Here is a 27,409-nt window from a genome sequence, read left to right as displayed (position 1 = left end):
CGGCACATTATGGAAACTACTAGGACATTGCTAATTGCAAATCAAGTTCCAAAAAGTTTTTGGGCTGAAGCGGTCCTAACTGCCACCTACCTCATTAATAGGATACCATCTTCCTCATTAAAGAATACAACTCCAATAGAAAAGCTTGTTAATTTAACTCCAAATTATTCTAGATTAAGAGTCTTTGGATGCAAATGTTTTGTTTTCACCAACAGAAATGACAAACTCTCTCCTGGCGCAATCCCATGTGCCTTTTTAGGATATGCTGATAATAAAAAAGGCTACAGGTGTTTCGATTTTCAAAATGACAAATTATATGTGTGAAGAAATGTATTTTTTTTGGAAACAGAAAGCTTCTTTGAATTTGAAAAATCCAAGGATGTCACTGAATACTCGTTTTTAATTGATCCAACTTCAAAATCCAATGAATGTGATGTTGGATGTGACCTTGACAATGATCAAAGTCCTATTGTTGTTGAAAATGATGATAACGAAGAGCAAATCCATAGGGATGTTAGTCTACAATATTCAAGACGTAGAGAGCAAAATCTTCCATGTGCATTACAAAAATACTCTGAAGTCTCACCTAGAAGAACGTCTAGAATATCTAAACCTCCAGAAAAATTTGTGTCTTATGAATCTTTTTCACCCACGTATAGGGCCGCCATTACATTAATACAATCATATGTTGAACCATCATCCTATTCTCAAGCAAAAAATCATATAGAATGGATAGAAGCCATGAAAATAGAATTGGATGCACTAGAAAAGGCCAATACTTGGACGATACAAGATATTCATCCGGGTAAGAAACCTATAGGTTGTAGGTGGGTATACAAAGTCAAAACCAAAAGTGATGGGACCCTGGAAAGATATAAGGCCCGTTTAGTAGCAAAAGGATATGCCCAAGAGTATGGCATCGATTATGAAGAAACATTTGCTCCTGTGGCCCGTATGACCACTGTTAGAACTTTAATAGCCTTGGCCTCCATTAGAACATGGCCTATCTTTCAATTAGATGTCAAAAATGCTTTCCTGAATGGGAATCTCGTTGAAGAAGTATACATGGAAGCCCCACCTGGTATTAGTATCCCTAAGGGTAAAGCTCTTCGTCTAGAAAAAGCTCTTTATGGTCTTAAACAGGCTCCAAAAGCTTGGTATGACCGATTTAGTCATGTTATGCTTGATATTGGTTTTCAACCTTGTTTAACTGACACTGCTTTGTTTGTTAAGAAATCTGATGCAGGCATCATTATACTTCTTCTCTATGTGGACGATATGATCATCACCGGAGGCGATAAACAGGGAGTTACAAATATCAAATCTCTTCTTAAAACTCACTTTGAAATGACTGACTTAGGTTTATTAAGATATTTTTTAGGCATTGAAGTTGCTTATTCCCCTCGGGGGTATTTGATATCTCAATCTAAATTTGCTCTTGATATCGTTTCTAAGTCTGGAATTACAGATGATAAGAAAGTAGACACTCCAGAAGTTGTCAATGTTAAAATGAAAATTGATGATGGAGAACTTCTTGATGATCCTACTCCTTATAGACAGCTTGTCGGAGCTCTTTCTTATCTTTCCATTACTAGGCCAGATATAACTCATGCGGTTCATACAGTCAGTCAGTTTCAGCTTGCTCCCACCTCCGTGCACATGGGAGCGATTTTGCGTATTATTAGATACTTAAAATCCTCTATTTCACGAGGACTGTTCTTGTCTGCTTCATCTTCATTAAATTTAATTGCATATACTGATGCTGACTGGGGAGGTGATCCCAATAATAGACACTCAACTACTGGTTTTTGTGTGTTCCTAGGTGAAACCTTAATTTCGTGGAGGTGCAAGAAGCAGCAGAAAGTCTCTCTTTCCTCCACTGAAGCTGAATACAGAGCCATGGAAACCACCACTATGGAGGTTGTTTGGCTCAGACGATTGCTAGCGGATATGGGAGCTAAAGCAACGCAAGCTTCAAAGATGTGTTGTGACAACAAAAGTGCGATCGACATTGCAAGCAATCGGACATTCCATGAGCGCACTAAACACATTGAGATGGACTGTCACTATGTCAGAGAGGAATACTTACATGGAACCATTGATCTGCCATATGTTACATCAGAATATCAATTAGCAGACTTCTTCACCAAACCTCTCGCTGCTCCCAGATTTCACTTCCTCTTAGACAAACTTTCACTCATTATACCGTAAGTTTGAGGGGGAGTGTTAAAATGTAAACTGTATATATATATATATATATATATATATATATATATAATTTAGTATTATTATATTTTCTTTTATTATTTTCTTTTTCTATTTTTCTTTATTTTCTTTTTTAGCATCTAGTTGAATAGAAACTAGATATTTGATCCAGTCAAGTTCCTGTTGGAACTTGACTGTGCAAATAGTTGTTGGACTGTAGTCCAACAGCTATAATAAATTATGTTAGACTATAGTCCAACAGCTATAATAATAAATGTTGTTGGACTGTAGTCCAACAGCTATATTAAGAGACGTTGGAATCCAACGTCTCTTTTGGAGAGCTCAAAATGAGCTCTCCTCTCTCTTCCACTTTTTTGTATATATAGGGGTGAACCCCTTCAATGTAAATCATCCATGCTTCTTAAGCATTTTGTTCATGAATAAAGTATTAATTATTTTTCAAGTGTTCTTCCTTTTATACCCTTTCAAGGGTCATGCTTGTAGTGTCTCCAATAGACACTTGTTTGTGAGTTATTTGTGCATTTGTTGAAGACCACCATTTCATTACAGAGATTGTCTTATATTTTACATGCACATTAATGAATAAAGTTTGTTTATTCATGCATACATTTTTTAAGTATGTTTTCTTCATGCACGTTTTGTCCCTTGTGGGATTTATGATCTCTTCTATAAGATTTATGAATGCATTTTTAAATGTGTTTTTTAAAATATTATTAAAAATATTTATTGAGTGCTTGCTTGTTGGCTTTCTAATGGCCTTTGGGATTAAGGCATTTGTGCCTTGTGGTTATGGTATTTCTTGTCTTATGACCCTTTAGTGAACAATATTTTACGTGCTTTTACATCGTGTTGCCTTACGTAGGGATTTATGTATTATACTTCTTGCATTCTTTCTCATTAATAAAACATCATATTTTTTTATGATTGTATTCTTTGTGTGCCCTTTGTGGGTCTAGTGGGTGAACTTCTTTGTGAGTTCCTTTTTGTGATTTTCCATTGTGTACCTTTTGGTGGACATTATTGGGGATATTTGTAGAATATCACTCATTTGCATGCTTTGTTGAGTGTACTCTTAAGTGGCTCTTTGTGCTTACCTACTTTGTTTGTATCTTGCCATATGATTGCATTTATTGCATAGTGTTACTTGACTTGATTTGAGGACTCTTATTCCTATTATTGTAAAATTTATTGCTTTGATTTGAATTTTGCTTTTAAATCTTCTTGCTTATTGACATAACTTTGTCTTCATTACAGTATATTTGCCTATCTTGCTTCCTCCACTCTTTCATCTTATTTGAGTGACCTTTTTGTTGGAGAAGAGATTTTTGTTTATTAGTTTTGCGACCATGGGTGTGGTGAGTTATGTGCACCCGTTGTAGTTGATGTTATTGTTTGCAGTTTTATAATCATTTGTGAAGTGAAGGATGTGCACCTCTTGTGACTGTAGCTGTAATAATCGGAGTAAAAAAAAATCGTTTGGATCCGAGCCGGATCGGACCCGGGTGATAAGTCGGTTGCGTGCTTTTAAAAGCACGCAGCGACGAAGGGGGGAGGCTCTCGAAACCTCCTTCCCCCTCTGTCACCCTCTCGCTCTCCTCTCGTCTTCCGCAGTTGTCGACGGCCACAGTCACAGACGACCAAAGCCGCCGGCCACCACCTTCCCCTCTCTTGCTCTCTCGTCCTCTCTCCCCGACTCTCTCTCGTCGGCGACGCCTCTGTACCCGACCCCTATAGCCTCTTGCCTCTTTGGTTTTGCAGAGGAGCCCCCGATGTAGGAGCTCCCTCTGCTCGTCGGAGACCCCCTCTGTTGCTGCCGCCATCGACTGCCTTCGTTCTCTCCGTCGACACTGTCGCCAACGCCAGCAGCCCTCAGGTACGCTTCTTTTTCTCCTTCTCTCTTCGTCTCCCTCGACCCTCCTCTTCAAGGGTCGGTGGACCAGAGCCACCAATCGTGGTGGCTCTGGGTCTGCCAGGGAGGGAGGTGCTGAGCACCTCCCCTTATTTTTTCCCCTCTTCTTTTCGGCAGGCGGCAGGGCTGCCGGCTACATCGCCTCTTCTCTTGGGCGTAGGACTTCAGGGGAGGGGCTGCTCGTGCCTTGGACTGCACGGTAGCAAGCCCCACCTCCCTACCTGCCTCATGTTCAGGTAAGTCGGCAGGGGCCGAGCCCCTGCCACTTAGCCGATAGGTCGGAAGGGGTAAAACCCTTGCCGCCTGTGAGAAGGGTTCTGGCAGGGGGTTTGGGGGCCCTTGCCTGCCCTTTTGTGTTCACAAGGAGGGTCAAGACCCCTCCCTGTCTCTTCTTGGTCATAAAGAGGGTCGAGCCCTCCCTGTCCCTTCTTTTTCACTGGGAGGGTCAAGCAGGACCCTCCCTGCCTCTGTTTATTGCGGGGAAGGGTTTGAGTCCTCCCTGCCAACGTGCTATGCAGGGGAGGGTTCAACCCCCCTCTGCTTTCGTAATATGCAGGAGGAGGGGTCGAGCCCCCTCCTCGGTCCCTTGATGTTAGGGGAGGGGTCGAGCCCCTCCATGCTTGTCTTTTATAGAGGGGGAGGGGTCGAGCCCCTCCCTGCTTGTTTATTGCGCAGGGAAGGGGTCAACCCCCTCCCTGTTTCCGTGTTTCGCTCGGAAGGGGCCGAGACCCCCCTTCCTCCCTCTATTGTTTAGGGGAGGGTCGAGCCCTCCCTGTGTTCTGTTTCTGCTTGGCAAACAGGGGTTCATCCCCTATCATTGTTCTTTTTGCAGGACGAAACAGGGTCGTCGTCGCTGCCCTTTTTGCAGAGATGGCAGAGGACCAAGTCCCCTAGCCCTCTTTGCATATTCGACAGGCAGGGTGTGGCCTCCTGCCTCCCCCTTAGTGGCTTGCAGGGAAGGGCCTCGCCTCCTTGCTCTCTTGGCAGGCAGGACAAAGCCTCCCTCGTTGTCTTCTTCGGGCAAAGGTGCAACCCCCTGCCTCCCCGTTTGCTGACAGCATGTCAGCAGGGGCTCGTGGCCTTGCCCCTGCTCCTTGCGCTTATAGCAGGTGCGCATGTGCATGATGCCCCTGCCTCTTCTTCCCTTACGTCAGGACAGCGACAGTGCCCCTGACCTTCTATTTTGGTATTAGCTTGCTAAGATTGTTACTTTTGCAGCTCGTGCGACGGATCTTTCTCGCGCTCTGCGACCCAAGCCGTCCATCGCTTACGCTCGCAGACGTCAGCAAGCTTGCAACTCTCAAAGGTAGGGGAAGATTGCACAGAAGACTTGGACAATTGAATTGAGTTCAATTAACTAAAAAGGACAATTAAATAAATATATATGCATATAGATATATATCATATATATTTATACGAGTACGCACTTAACTTAAGGACGCGGTTTCGCGATCCTTATCCTTTACTTTGCCGCATCGTGCAAAGGTTCTGTGTTGCACTCCTGCCTACAATCCTTTACTTTACCGTTGTGCATCGCGCAAAGGTTTTGTGTTGCACTCCTGCTTACAATCCTTTACTTGTCGTCCCGCATCGCGCAAAGGTTCTGCATTGCACTCCTGCTTGCCGTCGCGCTTTGCGTCAGGCTCTTGCTTTTGCATATGTGTTGTTACTGCCTTGCTATTGCAGACGACGCTTAGGTTTTCGCTCATTGTGTAGATACACCGATAGCAAATGAGATTCGAGATAATCACATGCATAATGTTGGCACAAGGTACTGTTGTTTTAAAAGATAAAGTAAAGTTGATAAACTTACATCTTTGTGAAACACTCCTGTTGAGGCTTCTATTGAGGAGCTATACCCCCTTCATCCTAGAGTACTTTTAGTCGTGCACGACACGTCTAGTACTACAATGATCGGATGAGACGGTCGTGCGACCTCGAACAGTGCTAAATGCACAATGTCGTAATCACATAAATGGCCTCACATTCGCCTTCACAGGCAAGATGCTCGAGTGGTTTAAAGCAAGGTTTTAAAACCCGTGACTCGGAACTCGACTCGTTCTTTATTGACTCGTGACTCGGTGGGTCAACTCGGTGACTCGGACCGGGTTTTGTTAACTTTTGATTTTAAAAGAAAAACAATATATAATTTGTCTCAAACCATGTTTTTCAGTAAACATATAGTCTAAAGAGTTGACAATAAAAAATTGCAAGTTCAGAGTAGAAAAAGTACAAACTTCTTCATAGCAAGGTCACATGGAAAGATCAAGTTACATGAAGAAACTTCTTCATAACAAGCATGTCTTTGGTATTCAATGAAGGCCCCATGTAACTGAGTCTAGAAAGTTAGAAACATACTTAAACTCAAGTTTCTAAATAGAATGGTTTAGGAATTTCAGCTAAACTTCTCCAGAAGATACCCTAGCTTTTGTTAGCTTTCCTTTCTAGTTATCTCACCTCATTGAGAACAACAACACATCATCTTGCATAAAAAGCCAGATTGAATTAGTTGCAACAAGGTAAAACAACAATAAGAGAATGAATCACAAGAAGAAATTCCAATTATGACCAAGGGAAATGCTGTCACATGGATACATGTACAAGCATACTGTACAAGATCAGCACAACTGGTATGATATGGGTGTTTCTGTCAAAAAATAAGGATGACAGGGTACATATTGTTATGCACAGGTGTGATACAGACTTTGTACATAAATGTATTTTTATATACAATGAAGGATATGATATGTGTTCATAAAACAACACTCAAAGGCACCCAACACCAGAACATGAAGTACAGGCACCGATACGTGTATGCTTCACTTTTTTGTTAGATCTTTGAATCATTTTTTTTTTGCCAATATGTTTAATCAACACATAAAGATTGATAGATTATTGTATCTTTAAACTGGTTTGTCTTGTAATTTATTATTTATTATTAAATTGTTGTTTTGAAATACCCAAAAAATCAAATTTCAAATATCCCAGAACTCGGCCGAGTCAGGCCAAGCCAAGCCGAGTCAGGCCGAGTAAAGGCAAGCCGAGTTTACCCTGCTGGGTTGACTCGCTGGAGGGCCGAGCCGAGTCACCGAGTTGACTCGGCGAGTTTTAAAATCATGGTTTAAAGACCACAGCATAGGATGGGTTGTTAGTTAAGCAACCCCTAACGCACCCATTCGCTTTTGGTTGTCTGTCAAGGGAGAGGACAGAGCGGTACAAAACTCCAATAGACAGGTTGTTAACAACCACCCCACGGGCAATGATCCGGCCTCCCCAGTCATTGGAGTTAAGGGGAAAGGGGCTACAATAGTTAGCTCAATACTTCTGCAGAAGTTGGATGCATCAGTGGCACTGCTTTTCAGCCTCTAGGGAATCCTCTCTCAGCTATAACCGTCCCCTTTGGAGCGGACTCAACTAGCTATTCGGGTTATTGAAAATACATAGAATAACAGACGCCCGAACTAGTCTCAGTTGTTTCTACGTTTTGTCTGCGCGTACCAGCAAACCAGTAATATCGAAACATAAAGTATGTTCACACTAGTCGATTGCTTGCTTGCTCGGTAGTTCAGTATGCTACTCGTTGAGTTGTACCCGCCTGTCGAGGCGTTACTTTAGTTTGTTAAACTGCTTACGCAGTTTTTTGCTAAGTAACATCTAGCTTCAAATACTAGTTAAATGCTTATAATAATAGCATTATGTCAGTTGCTACATATTAGCATGTGACTTGCTTTACCTCTTGGTCGAATTGTTTGGTGTTTATTGTAGCGTAGCATTTGTTGGCTTGCATCTCTTATGATTGATGTGATTGCATAAAGCTCGTAATCTACGAATTGATGGCAACTAGGATTGATGTGGTCGCTTGTCTTATAAGATGCTTACATATTGTGATATAATTGTTGTCGTATGATTGCTTATGAATGGCTTGTAATGTAATGGTTTATGCCTTATGATTAATTTAATTACTTGCTGATGAACTGAGCCATATTATGGTAATTGTATGTTTTACGAGCATTGTTACAAGTGTTTGTCTTATTCAGTTGTTTTGCTTGGATGTCAGATAGAGTTAGTTACTCTTCGCCTATAGAATCAACCGGATTGCCATATCTGCGTGTTCTCATGTGTCGTTTACGCATGCTTTGAAGTCCTATTTGAGGATTGCAATATTCCTTATGGCAATAATATGATGTGTAGGATTATATGCTTCTGTGTGGAGTGATACGATACATATTGTTGATATACATGCTTGTGCCCATATTGTGGCTACTGACCCCGAGGCGGTCAATGGTTCGGAGCAGTCGATTATTGATGCATGTATCACCGAGTGGGGTATCTGTCGAGGACTTGATCTCCAAAGGATTATCTACGAGGGCGTGTGTGATCAAGACCAGATACCTGACTAGATTGGTAGATTCTCTGTGAGGATGTACACTGTCCACGAACGGGTAGCCGCAAAGACGGTGAACTCCTGTGAGGAAGTGTATGGTCCAAGACCAGGTATACCATCTAGGGCGGAATTCCTTTTGAGGTTATACATTTCCTAGACCAGGTGATCTGGCGTTGATCTTGTTGATTGTAATAGTGGCTATCGACCCTGAGAGCGGTCATTTGTGTTGATGCATGTATCCAATGATTTTCATTAGATATGGCGTTTGTTGGGGACCGATTTCCCAAAGGTCTCGTTATGAGGGTATGAATGACCAAGACCAGGTATACCATCTAGGGCGGTAATTCCTTGTGAGGTTGTACTTTTCCCAGATCGGGTAATCCGGCTAGAGCGGTAGAATCTCTGTGAGGATGTACACTGTCCACGAACGGGTAGCCGCAAAGACGGTGAACTCCCGTGAGGAAGTGTGTGGTCCAAGACCAGGTATACCCTCTAGGGCGGTAATTCCTTGTCAGGTCGTATATCTCCCGGACCGAGCGATCCGGCGTGGAGCTTTTGTTTTTGCTTACCATAAAAAGTTATGGTGAGCTGTGATGCTCTTCTGAGATTGTTTGAGATAGCCAGTTATAAATTTATAGCTTCGGCTTTCTGTTTTAGCATGATTACATGCAGGACTCAGATTTGAGAATCAGATCGTTAGCGATTTGAGTTAGTGATCATGTTTTGGACCTTCTACGGAAGGGTGGGCTTTTCTGAGAAAGTATAACGCCTTAGTGAGTCATAACCGGTGACAGTTGGCCGCGTAAGGCCTTGAGAGATGAGAATAGATTAAGGTTGTTCAGGACAAGCGTTTGTTAGCAGTAGTGAGAGCGACAAACGATGTCCTGATACTGATTCAATGCAGAGACCTTGTTCTAGGAATGACAACAAGCTAGTTGTGTGGTGGTTCACAACCTACGATTAATTGAATTGTATGTTGCGTTTGTCAGTTGCACTACTTACGCATTTGCACTACTTACGCATTTGCACTACTTACTCGCTTGCACTGCTGACTCGCTTGCACTACTTACTCGCTTGCAGTACTTACTCGCTCGCACTACTTATTCGCTTGTACTACTTACGCGTTTGCACTATTCACCTGCTTGCATTGTTTACCTGTTTAACTGCATATCTGCTTTAAACTGCGTAATCTACTGAATTAAATGTACTTAATTCAGTTTCATGTAGTCTCTCATGTGCACCTACTAGTTTTTCGTGAAACTAACTCATTCTATGGGTACAGGTGATGATTAGGTATACTACGGGCGATGGCGCGATTGCAAGATGACTTCAAGACTTCTTCTTGCTCTTAGCTTGCGTCCTGGACGCTTTGGGTTTGTAATGGTCTTTCCTTTGGATGCCCTAATTTTGTGAGTTTTGCTTCTTTTAGCTAACGTGCCCAAAGTTGTCAGCTTGCCTTCTAATTTAACAAAAGAAAAATCTTTCGTTGATTTCATAAACAAACTCTGAAGGAAAGAGATATTTTTAGTCTCTTGCCTGTTTTTTCTGAAAAGGTTCGCAAGTTTGAAATTTGGGACGTTACAGTAGCTAGTTTGTATTGTCAATTTAGATAGCCAGTATTGCTTGTGCATGGTCACCTATATGGTGATTGTACATGGTTTGTATTGTCAGTTTAGATAGCCAGTATTGCTTGTGCATGGTCACCTGTATGGTTATTGCTGACATTTGTGATTGATCTCTTGTCGTATGCGTTGATACACTTGAACTTTGAGAATCTTGAGTTGGAGGTAAAGAGGTGGCTGCTTGTGGTGAGAAAATTGGTGTTGAGATTTACAAATATCATTCCTTTTATTATGTGGGATTTTTAAATCTATCCATGAACTTTCTAATTCTTTCTGCTGCTCTTTTTTCCTTGTATGGAAAATGGTTTATTCTTTGAAAAAAAAAATCATGCATTATTATGTGCATTGAATATGCTTTAATTGCATGTTGGCTATATGTTGAGAATATTTAGATTTGTTTCATGTTGGTTGCCTTGCATGCTTTGTATGAATTTAATTAATTCCTCGTTTATTGTAAACTCATATGAGTTCTTACATTTGATTTACATGTTGTCCTATTTTGCTTAGTGTAATTAATGAGCGATATCTTAATTGAAATGTTTACCCAAGCTTTTGAGATATTATTGCAAATTTGTTTGTCTTATTGACATTTTATTTCTAATATGTGCTTTTTTTATGAAAATTCTACCATGTTCAGAATTTATGAAAAATATGTTGTTTTTATGGTTATAATTGTCTAAACAAGAAAATTCTTAATAATTAATTTTGAAGTATATTCCTTGTGTTTTCCTTAATAATTGTTGTACCTTGCTTGAATTGTTACTAATGTTTCTAAAATCTTAAAATTATTGCTTAAGGTGCATATCTGATTCATTTTTAAATTTTGTTCAAGTTTATAGAATCTCTATGTTTTGTGGATGAACTTAACCATCAGCGCTTCATATATATATATATATTAATCAGAATTTTTCTTGTTAAAATATAAATATTTGTTTTGAAACTAAATATATTTATTTTTAGTTGTTGGGATTAAAACATTTTTTGTTTAATAACTATTTGGTTAGGATATATTCATTTGTGTAGTTGGAACCGTTGAAGATGCTATGGTTTGAGAAAGAAATTCTATTTTTGATGCATTGTGAAGATGGAGATAGTTGATGCAGGAATTTGGTGTAACAACTCAAAAAAAAAATTGTATTGATTCGGACCCGACCCAGACCACCGCCTCTCAGGTACATTTCTCTCATAAACTTTTTTTTTAAAAAAGAAAGATAAAATTTATTGTGTAGAAAGGGATAAAATTTATTTAAGCAGGAAGAGAAAAATTTATTGAGTAAAAAAGGTTTTCTCATAAATTAGCAGTATGAGTCAGTCCATTATAAGATCTATATTTTCATCATGGAACTTTACATCCGTTATGATTTAGTAATATATTTTCATTTAAATTCTCTTGCTATGTTTAAACATCCAGTTTTTGTGTATCAATCATTTGTTGCTTATAGAAGTTCGGTAATTCATTAATTTTATATTTTGGAACCTGAGGTGGATCAAGCCTACATGGATCTTGAGATTTTTCTTTTTTATTATAACCCACAATCTTAACATGACTTGTAAAAGTTAATTAAGGGTTTGGTTAGTCCAATCCATACTAGAATTGGCCCAGATCTACAGGGATCCGTTCTAAATTTATTTAGAAGTATCCAGCAGTTACACCAAGCACAAATGACAAGATATTTTTAATTTTAGTTTACTCTACAAATAAGTGATTCAAACTATATATCTAAATGCTCTAAATGTTGTGGAAAATTGATAAAGGACAGGTAGGGTGATAAGAATTTATTCCAGAATCCAGATGGTAGGGGATTTTTGGAATAACAAGGTAGGGAGTCATAGAAGTACCATATAATTGTAGGTTTCTCACTCTCTGACTGGTAAAACAGGTTATTCTCTAAGAAAACTCTAGGGTAACTTTCTCTTGAAAAAATTAAGATTCTCAAAGGAAAAAAGGAGTTGCTGTCAATTTTGACCAGGAAGCCTCAATCTCACTAGCAGAGTTGAAGGATAACATCTCTTGTGGATTCTTCTAATCCATGATGGTTTTTTAGCATATCTATAAAGGAAAATTGAAGCATGCATGATAAGATTTTTATTTTTATTTTCTGTTTCTTTTTTGCTGCATTTTTTCTTGTAAATAAGAAAAAGTACATAGATTGTACCTTTATATCAGGTGGTTATTGAACAGCAAACTCATGTAAGTTTCCAGCAAACAAAAGCTAGGAAGAAGACTACATTTTTTTTGGGTCCAAAATACTGAAATAATATACATTGGCTAATACTTTCGCAACCAATTCAGCCATACAAAAAGAAAGGTAAAGAAAACTTTTTTAAGATGAATCAACAAAAAAGAACTCCCACAATTATGACAGAAATCAAGCAATCAATTGTCTTACAGCTCCTTTAACTGCAACGTCCAATTGAGCATCATCAAATACTATGCAAGGAGCATTTCCACCAAGTTCCAAGGACACCTGGAAAACTTAAACATGTTATGACAAATCACCTCCAGATATGTTGCAAGAGCCTCTATCTTTGTGAAGGTGACGATAATTAGTCTCATGTGATAATTCAAGTAGATACCGACATAGAGAGATGAGCTAGAAGAAAATTTATCAGAAAACAAAGCCAAAATATATTGGCAAAATTTACCAAAAAATCAAAGCAATTAAGTAAAATTAAGTAAGGGCGTACATGTAAAGGTCACGTTATGAATAAAAAGAACCCAATGGTAGTACGTCCATGTCATGTCAGTGAAGTGATACTGTAATGAAACTTAGAAAAGAAGTGCACATACACAAATCCACTGTGTGAAATGCACATAAGCCACCAAAGACTAGAACAAGCACTCAAGAGCACACACACAAGCCACTAAAGGGCTTAACACACAATATAAAAATATTATTTTAGTAATCACTAAAATACTAAAGAGAAGCATAACTATTCAAAGGGGTTTAACCCCATATATATACAATGGGGAAAGAGAAGACTAGCCATTGGACCTAGCCTAACGCTTAGACCTAGCCTAATGTCTAGCTCACAAGGACAAAATTTTCCCTTTACAAGGGGATAAAATACAGAAAATAAGAAAAAACAAAAATACATGAGACAAAAAATACATAGATTCCTAAAATACAATCTACAAGTATATACACATACTAAGCATATATATATATATATATATATATATATATATATATACACACATTCACAAGAATATATATATATATATATTTAACAGATGCCTCACAGGTGTTAGCATATACAAAAGTCTTTATGTGCCATTTCAAAGTGTACTAGTGATTTTAATTGATGTTAAAGGGAATTTAACTCCTAGTAAAAGATCCTAGGAGACATATAATAAAACGTCATTAATTTTTTACCATAATGATGATCATAAGATATCTATCAATGGTAACAATAAAGTATATGCATTTAAGTGAGAAAGAAAATTGAGATGTATGGCTTCGGATCCAACATTACCAGTAGCCACCTCCTATTTTACTATTTCCATTTTTTGTTACCATATTGAAGACCCTAAAATATGAAATACCACAGAAGTATGTTATCTCTTGCAATGCATGGACAACTTTATAAAGATCAAATATACATTTTCAAAAAGATCTGTTCATATGATCATAGCTGAATTATACACCCTTCAAAGAGTACAGATAAATACAAGATTTAGGGCTGCATTTGTAGCTTTAGGCTTCGCAAGTGGTCAAAATTCAAAAATTACACGTGATCCCAGATTTATTGCTAAAAAGCTGAAGCTAAGTCCCACACAAAAGATTCTGAAGGAAAATTCTGAGCCAATCCACTTAAGAGCCTTCCATAACTTCGGGAAGGATTAATATTAGTAACAAGACTCTGATTGTGTGCTAAAGGTATTTTGCTAGTCATCAAGGAGCCTTAGTAGTTTTCTGCACATATTGATGGTCACCAAAAATCAGCAAACACCACAGAAACAGAAACACAATAAATGTTATCTTGAAATAATATCCTAATACTGCAAGATCCAATTCTAGAAGTCATACGACAAGTAGTTACCATCCACAATCAACGGCCACCATGGCTTGCTTTCATTCATAAAAGGCCTTTCATTTATATAGCCACAATATGTAAAATAGCCTACCTTCTTAACTGTTCCTGCAGCACCAGCCATTAGTTTCTTACCCACAGCTGTTGAGCCTGTGAAAGTGATCTTTCTCACCTAGCAAACACAAGAAGAAAACAAGATGCAAGAAATTATTAAGTAAACATGAGCACTACCAATTTAAGGAAAATCAATGGAATCAACAAAGAACCATACTAAAAAAAATGAAAAATAAGGATAAAAGAGAAAGGAATAAATGAAATATATTTCCCAAACCTGAGGACTAGCCAGTAAGGTATCTCCAATCTCTGTAGCATTGCCCATTACAATGTTCAATGCACCCTGTGCAGATCCGAAGTTTAAAAGGAAAATAACCATAACGAAAAGAGGCTAGGAAAGCGAAGGAAGACCTAGTGCACCACTTGTAATGCAAAACAAGTTCAGGCAGTAGACAGGCTTCATCAAGGTTTATCAGTGGCTAGTTGACACATTTCCCTTACTATACCTTATGAAAGTACGCTAAATAGCCAAAGGCAAGGGCAGAAACAGATGAGGACAATGGTCCAAGCTTTGAAAATTGCAGAAAATCTTGCATTTGTATGACATCTAGTATAACCCACTTAAGAACAAAGCAAAACAGACTAAAAAAATGCACGTTTTGACAACAATGACAAGGGTACGGGAAAATTTAAATTATATCTCCAGACAGGCATGGTAATTAACTGTTTTAAAGATCATGACAAGAATAAATGGAGGGAATGACTTTAAATGTTATTATAGCATGAGTCTATGACAAAATAGAGAAATGCAATAATTACATACAAGCAAGTGAAAAGGTAAGAGCTTCCAAAGGGAGTCAAATTTTATAAAAGAAAAATAACCAGACTACTCAACCTGAACATCTACTTTGCTGAAATGTGAAGCCAAAAAATTTAATACTAATTATTGCATCACCCACATGCATGCATCACATGATACACACAACGAGATCAGTTGAAGGTTGCCATCTACAATATAGAGATGAAATATGGAAAACAAAAATGAGTAGGAATATGCAGAAAGACAGTAATATAAACAGTCAAGGGACCATGTTGAGGCTGATTTCCATTGCAAATGTCATTAACATCGGAAGCTTTATCACAAGGAATATAGGAGAATGTGAGATATCCCGTTCTAAGAAAACTCTTCAGTTAGTATACCAAATTGTACTATTGTCCTATTGATTTTGTGATGTTTCATGCCATCTTTAGTTAATGTGGTTTAAATAAAAGGTGGACAAAAAATAAAAACTTGACCAGACATTAGCAGATCTTTCAGGTCATCTTTAGATTTTAAGATGGAAGACAACAAAGAATTCTTCCAATGTAGGGACTGTCATTCAAGTCTGAGGACCTAGCATGACACCTCAGATAAGACATCAGATGGGACATAAGTAGCAGTCATTAGTGCATCCCCCTATGCCCCAACATCTGCGATGAAGAGAGGCATGATTGATGAATATTCATCGATTTTCACAATCATTTTCTTTCTCCATTCAATAACTCTGTTATGTTGAGTATAAGAATTTGTTAACTGATGGGTGATCTAATCACCATCAAAAGTCTTAAAAAAGAAGATATGCATTTGATTTATCAACATAGGTCCCAGTGGGCATGTAAAACCTCAACTGTATCCTTTGATATTTTAAACATTCCAAACAGTACATATTCAATGTTCCTTATAATTATTGGTTGGTTAAAGCTTGAGATGCATGTATCTTGGAACAAGACATTTACAAGGGTCAACCAAAGCAACATAAATATATGCATATAGAACACACTTAACACAAAAACTACCATGAAAATTGACTATGTTAGCACAAACAAAGGCTACACATGATTTTATGTAATTAACTACTTTAGCAGTGGAGATCACAGGAGATAGGCTTTAGGGGAGATCACTTGGTTTCAGCTTAACAGCAGGATATTTGTGTCTCAAACTGACAATCTATTTTTGCTTGCTTTGTTCTTCCAATTCAGGATTTCACTTGATATATAGGGCAATGAGAATAAGTGAAACTTGAAACATCACCGAACTTGAAATGGAAAAAGTGATGAGGGATTACTGGTGGTATTCCAGCTTGTAGTGCAAGTTCTGCTGCTGCTAAAGTTGTCAATGGAGTAAGCTCTGATGGTTTAACAACGACAGTGCAGCCACAAGCAAGAGCAGGGCCTACCTGTAATTACTATGCACTTTTTATTACAATATCTAGCATGAGAAATAAACAATTTAAGATATTTTACGTAATATCATTTTAATATCTTGTCTTTTCCATTTATAAGAGATGGCAAAATCCTGTCATACCTTCCGTGTGATCATAGCCAAAGGAAAATTCCAGGGAGTGATTGCCCCAACTACACCAACAGGCTGCAAAAAATATGATCGTCTATGAAAATTTAGTGTAAGATAAGCACCAGAATCAATTTATTGCAAAATATATTATGGCAATAAACTAAATATGGGGATTAGACATCAAAACTAGCCTAACATATCAATTTCCATCTAAAATGGCTTTAATAGGAAGAGGGAATGTTCCCCATATAGCACGTGAAAAATCAGCAACCACAGAAAAGTTTATGATCAATGATTAATATTGGAAAAATAAAATCTGGACTGGCTTGATAAGGAACAAGATACTTTTTTTCCATGAAGGAACAAGATACTTTAACATCTGAATTTACCATAGTCCATTGTTTGTCAGAATTAAATAAAAAAGATTTCCTCTTTTCAGACTTATCTCTTTGCTTGTCAACATACAAGGAACAATTTGATCATTTCTTCCACAACCCTCACAATTTTGCACACTGGCCACTTAATGATTGATGACCCTGCTGAACCATCTTTATCATGTCCATCATCTCATACTTAGTAACACTCGTTCCCACAGGATGCTTCCATTATGTGATGCTGAAGCGAAATGACAGTCACCACCAGCACAATAAGTTCCATGGAATTGATGGCAGCATCAACTCAATGAACTATCACTTCAATATATTGTCAGTCCTAATCAAAACCTGTTATCATTTCTCACCTAATCTCAACTAGTTTCATCAAGATATCACAAAAATACTTCTGTAAAATGTTAAATAAAGGGCAAGCAGCATGGACATTTCTTTTGTAAAGGAAGATTACTCAAATCTTCAAAATGGAGCTTTAGAGGAAAATATTGCATCAAAAGGGAATATATTATGTCAAGCTCAGCCTATGCATAAGAATTTAAACATGCCAGCCATAAAGGAGGTGAAGTATCCAACTTGTTAAATGCTTAGCATGTTCTTTTACTAGCAACAGTGTTGTGAAAAGCATTGAGGCATAGCGAGGCACTCCACCAAAATCTGAGGCGAGGCGTAAAGCATAAGCCTCGAAAAAAAAATTGAAAACTTTAAAAAAACTATAAAAAATTTCTAAAATTATAAATAAATAAAACGTGCTTTATTGATGAAGCAACAACCAACAAGAAATAAAAAATCTCAAATAAATACTGAAAAATATGAGATTAACATGTAAAAGTAACATTAATGCAACAACGTGATCTACATAAGTACCTAAGAAACCAAAATTCTCTCACAGCATGAGATATTCTTATTTATGTTGTTTTTCAAACATTAGAAACCAAAATTCTCTTCAATTAAATTGATCTCTTGCCGCATTTACAGTAAAAAAAAACAGAGCTAAAAAAACTAATCTAAAAAAACATCCAATTTCAGCAAGCAATGAAGTTAACTGACGCAAAACCGAAGCATAAGTGTTATCAAAATCCAGATAAAAGAACATTTACAGTTCTGTATAATCATTCTCATGGAGCTGAATCATTCAACAACAAAGGAAAGATCCAAATACTCAAATGTGTATCAACAACTTAAAACACTACCAAATATGCAGCAATCACAATTGCATCAATTATTTAGATGAAAATAACATGTATACATCTATGAAGCATCTAAAGCCTGTGATTTTGATATATTTTTATGTATATCTAATAAGTGAAAATCAATATTAAAAGTATATTATGTCATTAATATTGGGTCTGCTGAATTTGCTAAAGAATCTAACTTGTGTCTACAGACTCAACACAATATACATGCTCTATTTCTCCAACTTCTGTCATCATAATATATCAGTTGTGGATCACCTTGGGGTTAGCAAACTCGGCAAGTTTAGTCCCTAACTAAGATACTGTTTTTTAACACAGTTAGGAACCGATCCGATCCAACTCGAGCAAGTCACGAGCTGACTCACCGAGTTTGCTAACCATGCTGCAAAGAGCTTGAATCAACCTTTATCTATTGAAATCTCGTTGAAATCTATAAATTGTAACTTTTTTCTATTGAAATCTTGTTGAATCTATAATCTGTCGCATAGGTATGCATGCAATAACAGAGGAGAGAGGTTCACAGACGAGGCTAACAGAGGAGCAGTCTTCGTCTTCGTCTTCTTTTTCTTCTTCTTCTTCTTCTTCTTTTTCTTCTTCTTCTTAGGTTGATAGATGAGCGAGAGGTGGGAGACGAGCGAGAGGTGGGAGAGAGCAGAGAGTGAGAAAAGGGGGAGACGAGAGGTAGGAGACAAGCAGTGAGGTGGGAGAGAGGCTGAGAGACGAGATAATGAGGGGCCCCGACCGAGTAACCCTATTTTTTGGTCAAATGGGGGATTTGACCCCCATTTGACCAAAACAAGGTGAGGCATGTACGCCTCGCCCTGAGGAGGCGTACGCCTCGCCCTGAGGAGGCGTACGCCTCAAGGTGTATGAGGCGTGCGCCTTAAGGCTTTTGTGCCTTATACCTGCGCCTCAAGGCACAAAGCCCCTCACCTTGAGGCGAGGCGCGCTTTTCGCGCCTTGAGGCGAGGCGCGTTTTTAATAACACTGACTAGCAGTACACAATAATCACATAATGGCCACAGATGTACCTTCTTTAGAAAAAGATGATGGACATTTGGATGAAGGGAAAACTTGCATTAACCTTCATGAGTAATAACAGTAAAATTCAATCAAATAAAACAACAAAATAAAAATATTTAAACAAACCATATAAAGGCCACTATTTTAAAGGGAAGAAAATAAAAGACTAAAAGGACTAACAAAGTATGAGCGATGAACCATCCTTAATATGTAAAGTATAAAACTTATCCACTAGAGAAACAAAGGATAGAGAAATGGTGCAACCAAGAGCACTGTCAAGAGTCAAGACAATGACTAATCAATCCTAATATGCTTCATTTGGCAATGGTACGGTACTTATGTCGTCACTGTGAAAATAGTATGCTTAAAAGCCATGACCATCTATCAGCCAAAAGCCAGCGAAGCCAATATATGATTTCATCTTTGTCATGTATCTTATGAAGACACGAAGATGAACCATGACTTGTTACAGGATCAAGGCACGAGTTCGCAGGAAAATAGGGCATGAAAACACGGATTTATTTCATTATTTAATTTAGTTTTTAAATTTAAACATATAATAATACATTTAAAGTATTATTTAAAACCCTTAAAAATTATAGAAAAACAATGACAGTGTATGTACGTGTCATGGGTGTCATGTCCTCATGTTGTGATATGTCGCTAGACATGAAAATTATAACGACCATATCTCATACCGGTTGAAAAGTGCCAATTTTTTTTTTTCAATTGCGAAAAACTCTCCAAGAGACCAAGGGTCCTTACAGTTCCAATACAACCATAACCAAAAAGGATCTTACACCCATAGTCTGAACCATAGCAAGTCAACTTTATTAATTTAGAAATAATAGAGTCATGGGACAAATGCAAAATATCAGAGTGCATAAAAATCAAATGAAAAGAAAAGAGTCACGTTGTCCAAAAGAGTCTGTCAGGTAGTCATGTAACCCCCCGTAGCTCCTCTTAAAAGCAAGTTACCTCACTGGGTCTATGAGGCTGCAAAAAATACAAAAGTAGGGGTGTTAAAAATCTAAAGAATTCTGTGTACGAATCCCTCTAAAAAAATAAATAAGCATAAGAAATACAGATAAAATTCATACAATATTTTAGAGGGATGCAATTATGACAAATTCATAATTCAAATAATCATTTAACCAATAGGGAACAATTATTATCAATAGGGAACATCAATTATGCAATAAAGACATGTAATCATGCAATAGAGAGCACACATCATGCAACTACCCATATATCACAAGAGAACAAGTAAATGTATAGCAAAAATATGCATGATTTTTATGCATATAAATGAATAAATTATTATCTTTTATCAGGGTATTCTTTTCATATGCATCTCCCTATTAAATGTGCATAATTTAAATTTTTTCTATTTTCGTTGCCCGTGGATACACCAAACGGATAGAAATTCCCGAGGTCAAGTAAGGTTCTCAGGGTAACTTAGCACAAAAGTTGTATTTTATTATTGGGTTCGAAATTTAGCCATCGACCGAATAAACCTTCGAAACATTAGACATCCACATCTAATGTCAGGACACTAGGGACCTCCACATCCATAGGTGTCATTTTCTTGGTATACCAAAACAACAACTGTGTCTACACACCACCCGTAAAGTGACGGATTCTTCTTAAAACCATGGACAGGAGAAAGAACCTCAATATCGGGTTCAGGCATAAGAACAATACACACGGAGTTTTTATATCATTACGGTTCTCTAAAACCGTAACTCTAAGAGTCTCATTCTAACGACGGGATATCTCAAAACGTATATTACACTGTTCTCTTTTTTTATCTTTTTATTAATAGTTATTCCATTAATTTGCAGTTCAGTATGTCAAATTAATAACACAAGTTCGCATATCCAAATACGAAGCTCATCATGGGATCACAACCCACGAAAAACATAGAATAGTGTTATACAGTGAAACAATGTCAATGTGACTTTTGCGATGTATTAAAACAAGTAAAGAATGAGCATATCCAAGCTCGAGGCTCACCAGGCCTATGATGATCCATTTTGATCATTGATGCATCATATGCAAAAATCCTAACATGTTACATATGCAATGATGTCAACATGCTTTCTAATGCACATTCATATAAGCCAATCTAAAAATGTTCATACTATTCAGATGCATGTGTTTATGTAACCATGCCACACATTCTTCCATTCATGAATCATCTTAATTAGACCATGTGAACATTTATGCATTTATGTACATGCAAAATACATCAATTTCCATGCATGCACATGCTCTTGGAACAAATTTTGTAATAGCACATTGCTTAACATATAACCTCAAGTCACAGCATGTGAAGAATTCCATTTATTGGCATGTATAAGGATCAAACAAACACACTTAGAGAAATCTGGAAATTTCATGCTAAAATAAACTTTGTGTCCAGGTTCAATCAAGCACAACGAGTGTTCATAACTGAAAATTTTGTGTACTAATCCAGAAATTCTCCTTTTTAACATGACCATAGGTTTTCTTTTGAAGTGGGTGGATCGAGCCTAGCCGACCTAGTCGGTTGGGGCTCGACCCCCAACCCTGCTGAACCTAGACGGTTGCAACAGGTCCCACACCTGTCACAAACATAAAAAAAAATATCTTTTTTTTTTTAAAACAGCACCCAGCAAACCCAGTCGGCTGGGGCTCAGCTCCAGCCCAACTGACTCAGTCGGTTGGGCCTGGCAGCCACTACACAGGCCCAGACCGGGGTTGTGCCCCCTACCAGGGCCTGACAGCCAAAAAAAAGAAAAGATGGTTTCAAAAGATTTTTTTTTTTTTGGACATACCCAACCGAACCCACTCAGCTGGGCCCAACAGACTTGGCAGACCAGCCTGTCAGCCCACGGCCAAGTTTGGTCAGGCCTGGCCAGCCGAGCTGAGCTCGGCTGGTCAGCCGACCAGACCAGGTCAAATAAACCCTCTTTTGGTTTTTCTTTTTTTTCGTACAAATCAAATTTCCTTTCTTTTTCTGAAAAAGGATTTAAAACAAAAACATAACATGCAAAAATACCCACATTTCGGTTCAATAATGCATGCATATGTATATACCCGATTTCAGGCTGTATGCATATGAAGTTTTTATCTCATGTATGCATTGATGTACCTCTTCACACCATCGTGCATGCAGAATCAAACACATTGTTCAGGTGTGCAATCTATTTACTTATTCACCATCGAGAATACATTCAGATTTCCCACGTTGGTATGGATGCATAAACAGAATTCCACTCTTACAATAAACCAATGTCCCAATGCTCTTTCAATAGGATATTCATGACACATCAGAAACACCATAAAACAAGCATATAATATACTATATTTATCATGAAATAAATTCTGTTTTACCATAGAAGGAAGCATACTTAGAAATTTATTCTTGAAAAGCTGAATAAAATAAAAAACGAATCCATGGAAGATGATCCACAAATCCTCCTTCATGTATTTTAAAGTAAACATATAGATTTACTCTTTAACCATGGATTTTCACCAAAAAATTGCATGAAAATCCAATCGGTATTCAATTTCTCACTTGCTTCAAGAGAGGAAACCCGTACCTTGATCGTGAATCGAAAAGAACAAATAGAGTTGATGGTGAAAACGTCGGATGACTAGAGATCAATGGATCTCCCTCTCCTTCCTCCTCTCTTTCTCTCTCTTTTCCTGCCTTTCTCTTCCTCTCTCTTTTCTCTTATCTCTCTTTTCATTTCCTTCCTTTTTTTTTATGGTTAAATAGGCAAAGAGGGGGGTGATGACCCCTCCCCCCTTCTCCAGCCCTTTCTAGATGGGCTAGAGAAGGAGAGTTTTCTCTTTTGAGGACTCTATCACCCTTTGCAAAATTTTAAAAATTCCTCTTAAGTTGACTTTTCAAAGTTTCCAATTTTTAAAAGTCTTTTCTCAAACTTTCTTAAGTCTTCTTAGGCATGTATAGTGACTCTATTTAGAAGTCGTAAACACCCATAAAAATAAAATTCGGAATTAAATAAAATTAATTAATTAATTATTAAATATTAAATATTAAATAATTAATAATTAATAATTATTCAAAAGCTTCCAAAAGTTGCCATATTAACTTGGGAGACTTCTTAACACTAAATAACTCCAATTTAAAGGTTTCTAATGAATTTAAAGTTAGAAATTCATTGGGCATGGATTTGGATCTGGATCCGGGTCCAAGATCTAAACGCATCTCCAAAAATCCAAATGAATTTTAGACCGGACCTAATCCATATTAATATGGGTCTTGGATAGAGTCAAGATCCATATTAATTTGAATCAAATCCATCGGATCCATTCCGATCCAAATCCGGATCTGAACCGACAACTGCTCCTTTTTTTAAAAAACGTGATTTTTGGGCCAACCGAAACTCGAATTCGGAAAAGTAACATATCGTTGCACTCGGCATTCCGAGACGCATCCAACGATATATCACATGAATATAAATTCTAAATTTTGTTCGAATTTCGCTTGAATTTAAAGGTCGAAAATAAAACACTTTCCTATATTTTAAATGGCTCGTTTAGACCTAGTTGATGAGACTTGAGTCAAGCCCAGGCTCAAAAGCATAGGTCTAATATCGAGGTTCAAACAATTTTTTTTCTATACTTAGCCAAATTTTCAACAAAATCATAAAATGACTAAGTGCGAAAATACGCGATATTACAGAAATAATGGCACGGCCCTGCGATATAACTTGTCATGTCCCAAGACACGCTAATGTTCGCACTTTTCTTTAGCACAATAATACACAGTCAATATTCTGATTTGACTGTATCAGGTTATCTGAGGACTAATCAAGGATCAGAACTGCAAAAATCGAAGATTTAAGTCTGATCAAATGAACAGAAAGACAGATAAACAATATAACATATAATACGTAGGTTGTAATACATTATCTTTGCAATAGAAGAACAATGAAGGACATGCTTCAGGTCAAAAATAAAAATATATATATTTCCTGTAAGAACTACAACAACAAAGAGACAGTAAAAAGTAAACCTGCTCCATACCATAAAACTAGATGAACTCAATAAACTAGAATCGTAAGCTCACCTGCTTCAAGACAAGTAAACGTCGATCAGGTGAAGGAGAGGGAATGATATCGCCATATATTCTTTTTGCTTCCTCCGCATAAAACTCAATGAAGTTGGCACCATATGTTACCTAAAGGTCAATTTATGCTTTGAAAGTGAACTCATTCATAGTTAGGAAAAGCAAACAAAGTAATAGGATTAATTAATCAGAATCACAGATTGGCGGGTTAATGAGTTACCTCCCCCAAGGCTTCCTTCATGGGCTTTCCTTGTTCAAGCGTTATAAGCTGACCCAGTTCTTCCTTGTGGGCAATTAATAAGTCATACCTGTAAAATCATACAACTACATGTGTGACAAAAATTTAACAAGAAAGGCCTATAAAAAATGACATAAAAGGAACTTATTGATTACCATATAAAAGAATTCGAGGAGTCAGAGATTCATAAATTTGTCTATGAAGCTAACACCCAATGTGCTTTAACAAACTCACTTTAAATCAAGGATTTGGCATTAGGATTTTCTCATAAAAACACCCCAGCGTGTACAATCCATAATTTTTCTCAGGAAAATATCTCAGTTGCTGTCAATCCAATCTTGCACCACATCTTGAAAAAAGCCCATGTTTTTGGAGAAGCATAAAGAAATGGCTCTTCAGTTTGGTTATCAAGGCATTGATTACACATGGTCCAAATCCAACCTAGATATCTCTATGATTCTCAATTGATCCCAGAATTTAGGACAATAATTGTGTATTTCATACACCACTTTGTATTAGACTATTAGTTCATCCTCTTTATTATCCCTCCTTTGATCATCTGGATCAACTTTGATTGAAAAAATGGTCCAACAAGAATCACGCCATACCTCTTCCTTCAATCAGTCAATTTAAATGATTACCAATATGCTGGATAAATAATTTCTATGTAATTAGTGAAAAGCGAAAGCATATAGATTCCATGGAAGCTTACATGATAAAACCAGTCACCTGTATTGTTCAAGGTAATTTCTCACCGGGGATTTTTACCAGAGAGATTTTCAATAAGTAGTTTTTCTTGAGAAAATCTTGAGAGTTTAAAAAAATTTAAAATATAAAAAAAATAATAAGATGGTTAAGAAAAAATAGGTTTTGCATCATTTTCTTGAAAATATATAGAGAAGACTGAAAGTTTGTATACAAAACATGGGCTTAAAATATATATAAATAAGAGTTTTTTCAAAAATATTGTGATAATATTGCAATATTTTGATTTTTGAGGATATTTTGAAAATATCATGATATTTTGCCAATAATTTCACTATATTTTCAAAATATCAGTGATATCAATGACTATACATAAAACCATGGTTGTGGCAAGCTGCACCAATCTCTGCTTCCTGTTTGCATTTGCGCTGCAGCCATAGTTGGCAAACCCAACGATCCGACTCGGGAATCGCCCGATCCAGATTGGATCGCCCATTAACTGGGACAATGATTCACCCCAAACCTATTTAAGCCAAGTTCGGGTGTGAATCGGTCAGGAATTGCCTGATTCATCAACTCACTAAGTCAGTCCTAAATCGGACAATTCAGGACCGAGATTGCACAATCTGGTTCCGACGAGGTTCGGGATTCGTATCGGTTTGTTCTGAGACGGACCAGTGTTAAGGTAATAAAAACCTTTTTTCGAAGGGTCTCAAAAGTCGACCATGGAGACCCTTCTTACCCTCCTTTTTCCCACTCTGGAGTCCAGATGAAGGCGAACCCTAGCATCGCTCTCTACCGACGACCACCAGTGCTGCCGACAGCCAGGCTCTCTCTCTCTCTCTCTCTCTCTCTCTCTCTCTCTCTCTCTCTCTCTCTCTCTCTCTTCTAGAAGGACCGCAGGAAGAGGTCACACGTTCGAGACCAAACCCCGTGTCCTGCTGGCATCCTTCCTCTGCTTATTTCTTCTTCTTCTTCCTCCTCCTCTTATGTGGTTGTGATTGAGCGTTTGGCCTTTTATTGAAAGAGGGAAAGAAACCCTAAAAAAAATTTGAGGGTATTCTTTGGTGTGGTAGCGATGAGTGAGAATCGGGTTGACCTGATTGTTTTGAACCTCGATAACCCGACCCGAATGATTGAGGGATTTAGGTTTTTTGCCTTTCTTTTCTTTGTATTTATTTAATATTTAAAGTATTATTTGAAAAAAAAACATTAAAAAATTTAGGTCCTAACCCATTCGAGTTACCGAGTCGACTCGCTAACCTGCGAGTCAAGGGTCGGGCAATCCGAACCCGAGTCACGGGTTTGCCAACCATGGCTGCAAGCCTAAAGAAACAAATCATTTTCTATAAAGTATAAACACCCCTCAAAGGCCACAGTGTCATGGGCTTTTTTCTAAAGACCGTGTGGCACCTAGGATACAAGCTAGGCAAGCCTTCAAGAGTTGTTGCACACTGGGGAAATTCCTGGGGCAACGAGAGATGGGCCATGGTAAGCGAGCACCGTTGAGTGGAAGCGACTATCGTCGGCCACCGCGTGGGAGCGGAGAGCCAAATCAGTGCTCACAACACTTGGAAGGACTCTCCAAGACTGTCTCACCTGACATTGCCCAACAATGAGTCAACATGCCACATCCGTGTCGCGTCTGTAAGTGTGCCTGGCTAACTTATTAATACAAGTTGTTTATTGGACATTGTGCCTTCGCCCCATTTGACTACTTTGCTTTGGTGCCACGTACCTCGTGTGTGCTTGTCTTGTTTCTTGCAGGTTATCAGAGCCCCTCAGTGATTGCCCAACACACCGCTCACCTTCGCAGCATCGCGTGTGGCTGTCCCTCTCGGGTTGCTACTTGCCCACGAGAATCTTGCCTTGTTGGGCCACTCAAGTGTTGTGAGCATTTATTGGGCTCTCCGCTCCCATGTAGTGGCCTGCGATAGTCGCTTCCACTCAACGGTGCCCGCTCACCATGCATCGTCTCGCATTGCCCCAAGAATTTCCTCAGCGTGCAGCTGCTCCTGAAGGCTTGCCTAGCCCGCATCCTAGGCGCCACATGGTCTTTAGAAAAGGCCCGTGACAATAGGCTCAATCTGAAGCTTGTCTTGTTTAACTAAACAACCCCTAAATCAATCTCAAGCTTGACTAATTTGTTAAATGAGTTTTTGCAAGAGGTGACTTCAATGGAAAAAGAAAGCCATAAGATATATACAACAATAAAA

General features: G+C 38.1%; 1 protein-coding gene across 2 annotated transcripts in view; it reads right to left on the bottom strand.

Annotated features, from left to right (window-relative positions):
• The window catches only part of LOC149844729 (succinate-semialdehyde dehydrogenase, mitochondrial-like), a 157,153-nt gene that overhangs the window by 118,937 nt on the left and 10,807 nt on the right, over positions 1-27,409 (bottom strand). For both annotated transcript variants that reach the window (XM_089995230.1, XM_089995236.1), the window contains exons 5-11: positions 24,471-24,558; positions 24,251-24,361; positions 16,575-16,637; positions 16,336-16,446; positions 14,508-14,573; positions 14,271-14,348; positions 12,532-12,609 (exon numbers count right to left, since the gene is read on the bottom strand). In XM_089995230.1, the coding sequence (XP_089851356.1) occupies positions 12,532-12,609; positions 14,271-14,348; positions 14,508-14,573; positions 16,336-16,446; positions 16,575-16,637; positions 24,251-24,361; positions 24,471-24,558 (595 nt within the window). The remainder of the gene's footprint in view (positions 1-12,531; positions 12,610-14,270; positions 14,349-14,507; positions 14,574-16,335; positions 16,447-16,574; positions 16,638-24,250; positions 24,362-24,470; positions 24,559-27,409) is intronic.

Source organism: Nuphar pumila, chromosome 2, assembly GCF_984573655.1.
Source record: "Nuphar pumila chromosome 2, dmNupPumi1.hap1.1, whole genome shotgun sequence".
In the NCBI taxonomy this organism is placed as follows: domain Eukaryota; kingdom Viridiplantae; phylum Streptophyta; class Magnoliopsida; order Nymphaeales; family Nymphaeaceae; genus Nuphar; species Nuphar pumila.
Note: the sequence above shows the minus strand (reverse complement) of the source record. Positions and strands in the feature narration are given on the sequence as shown.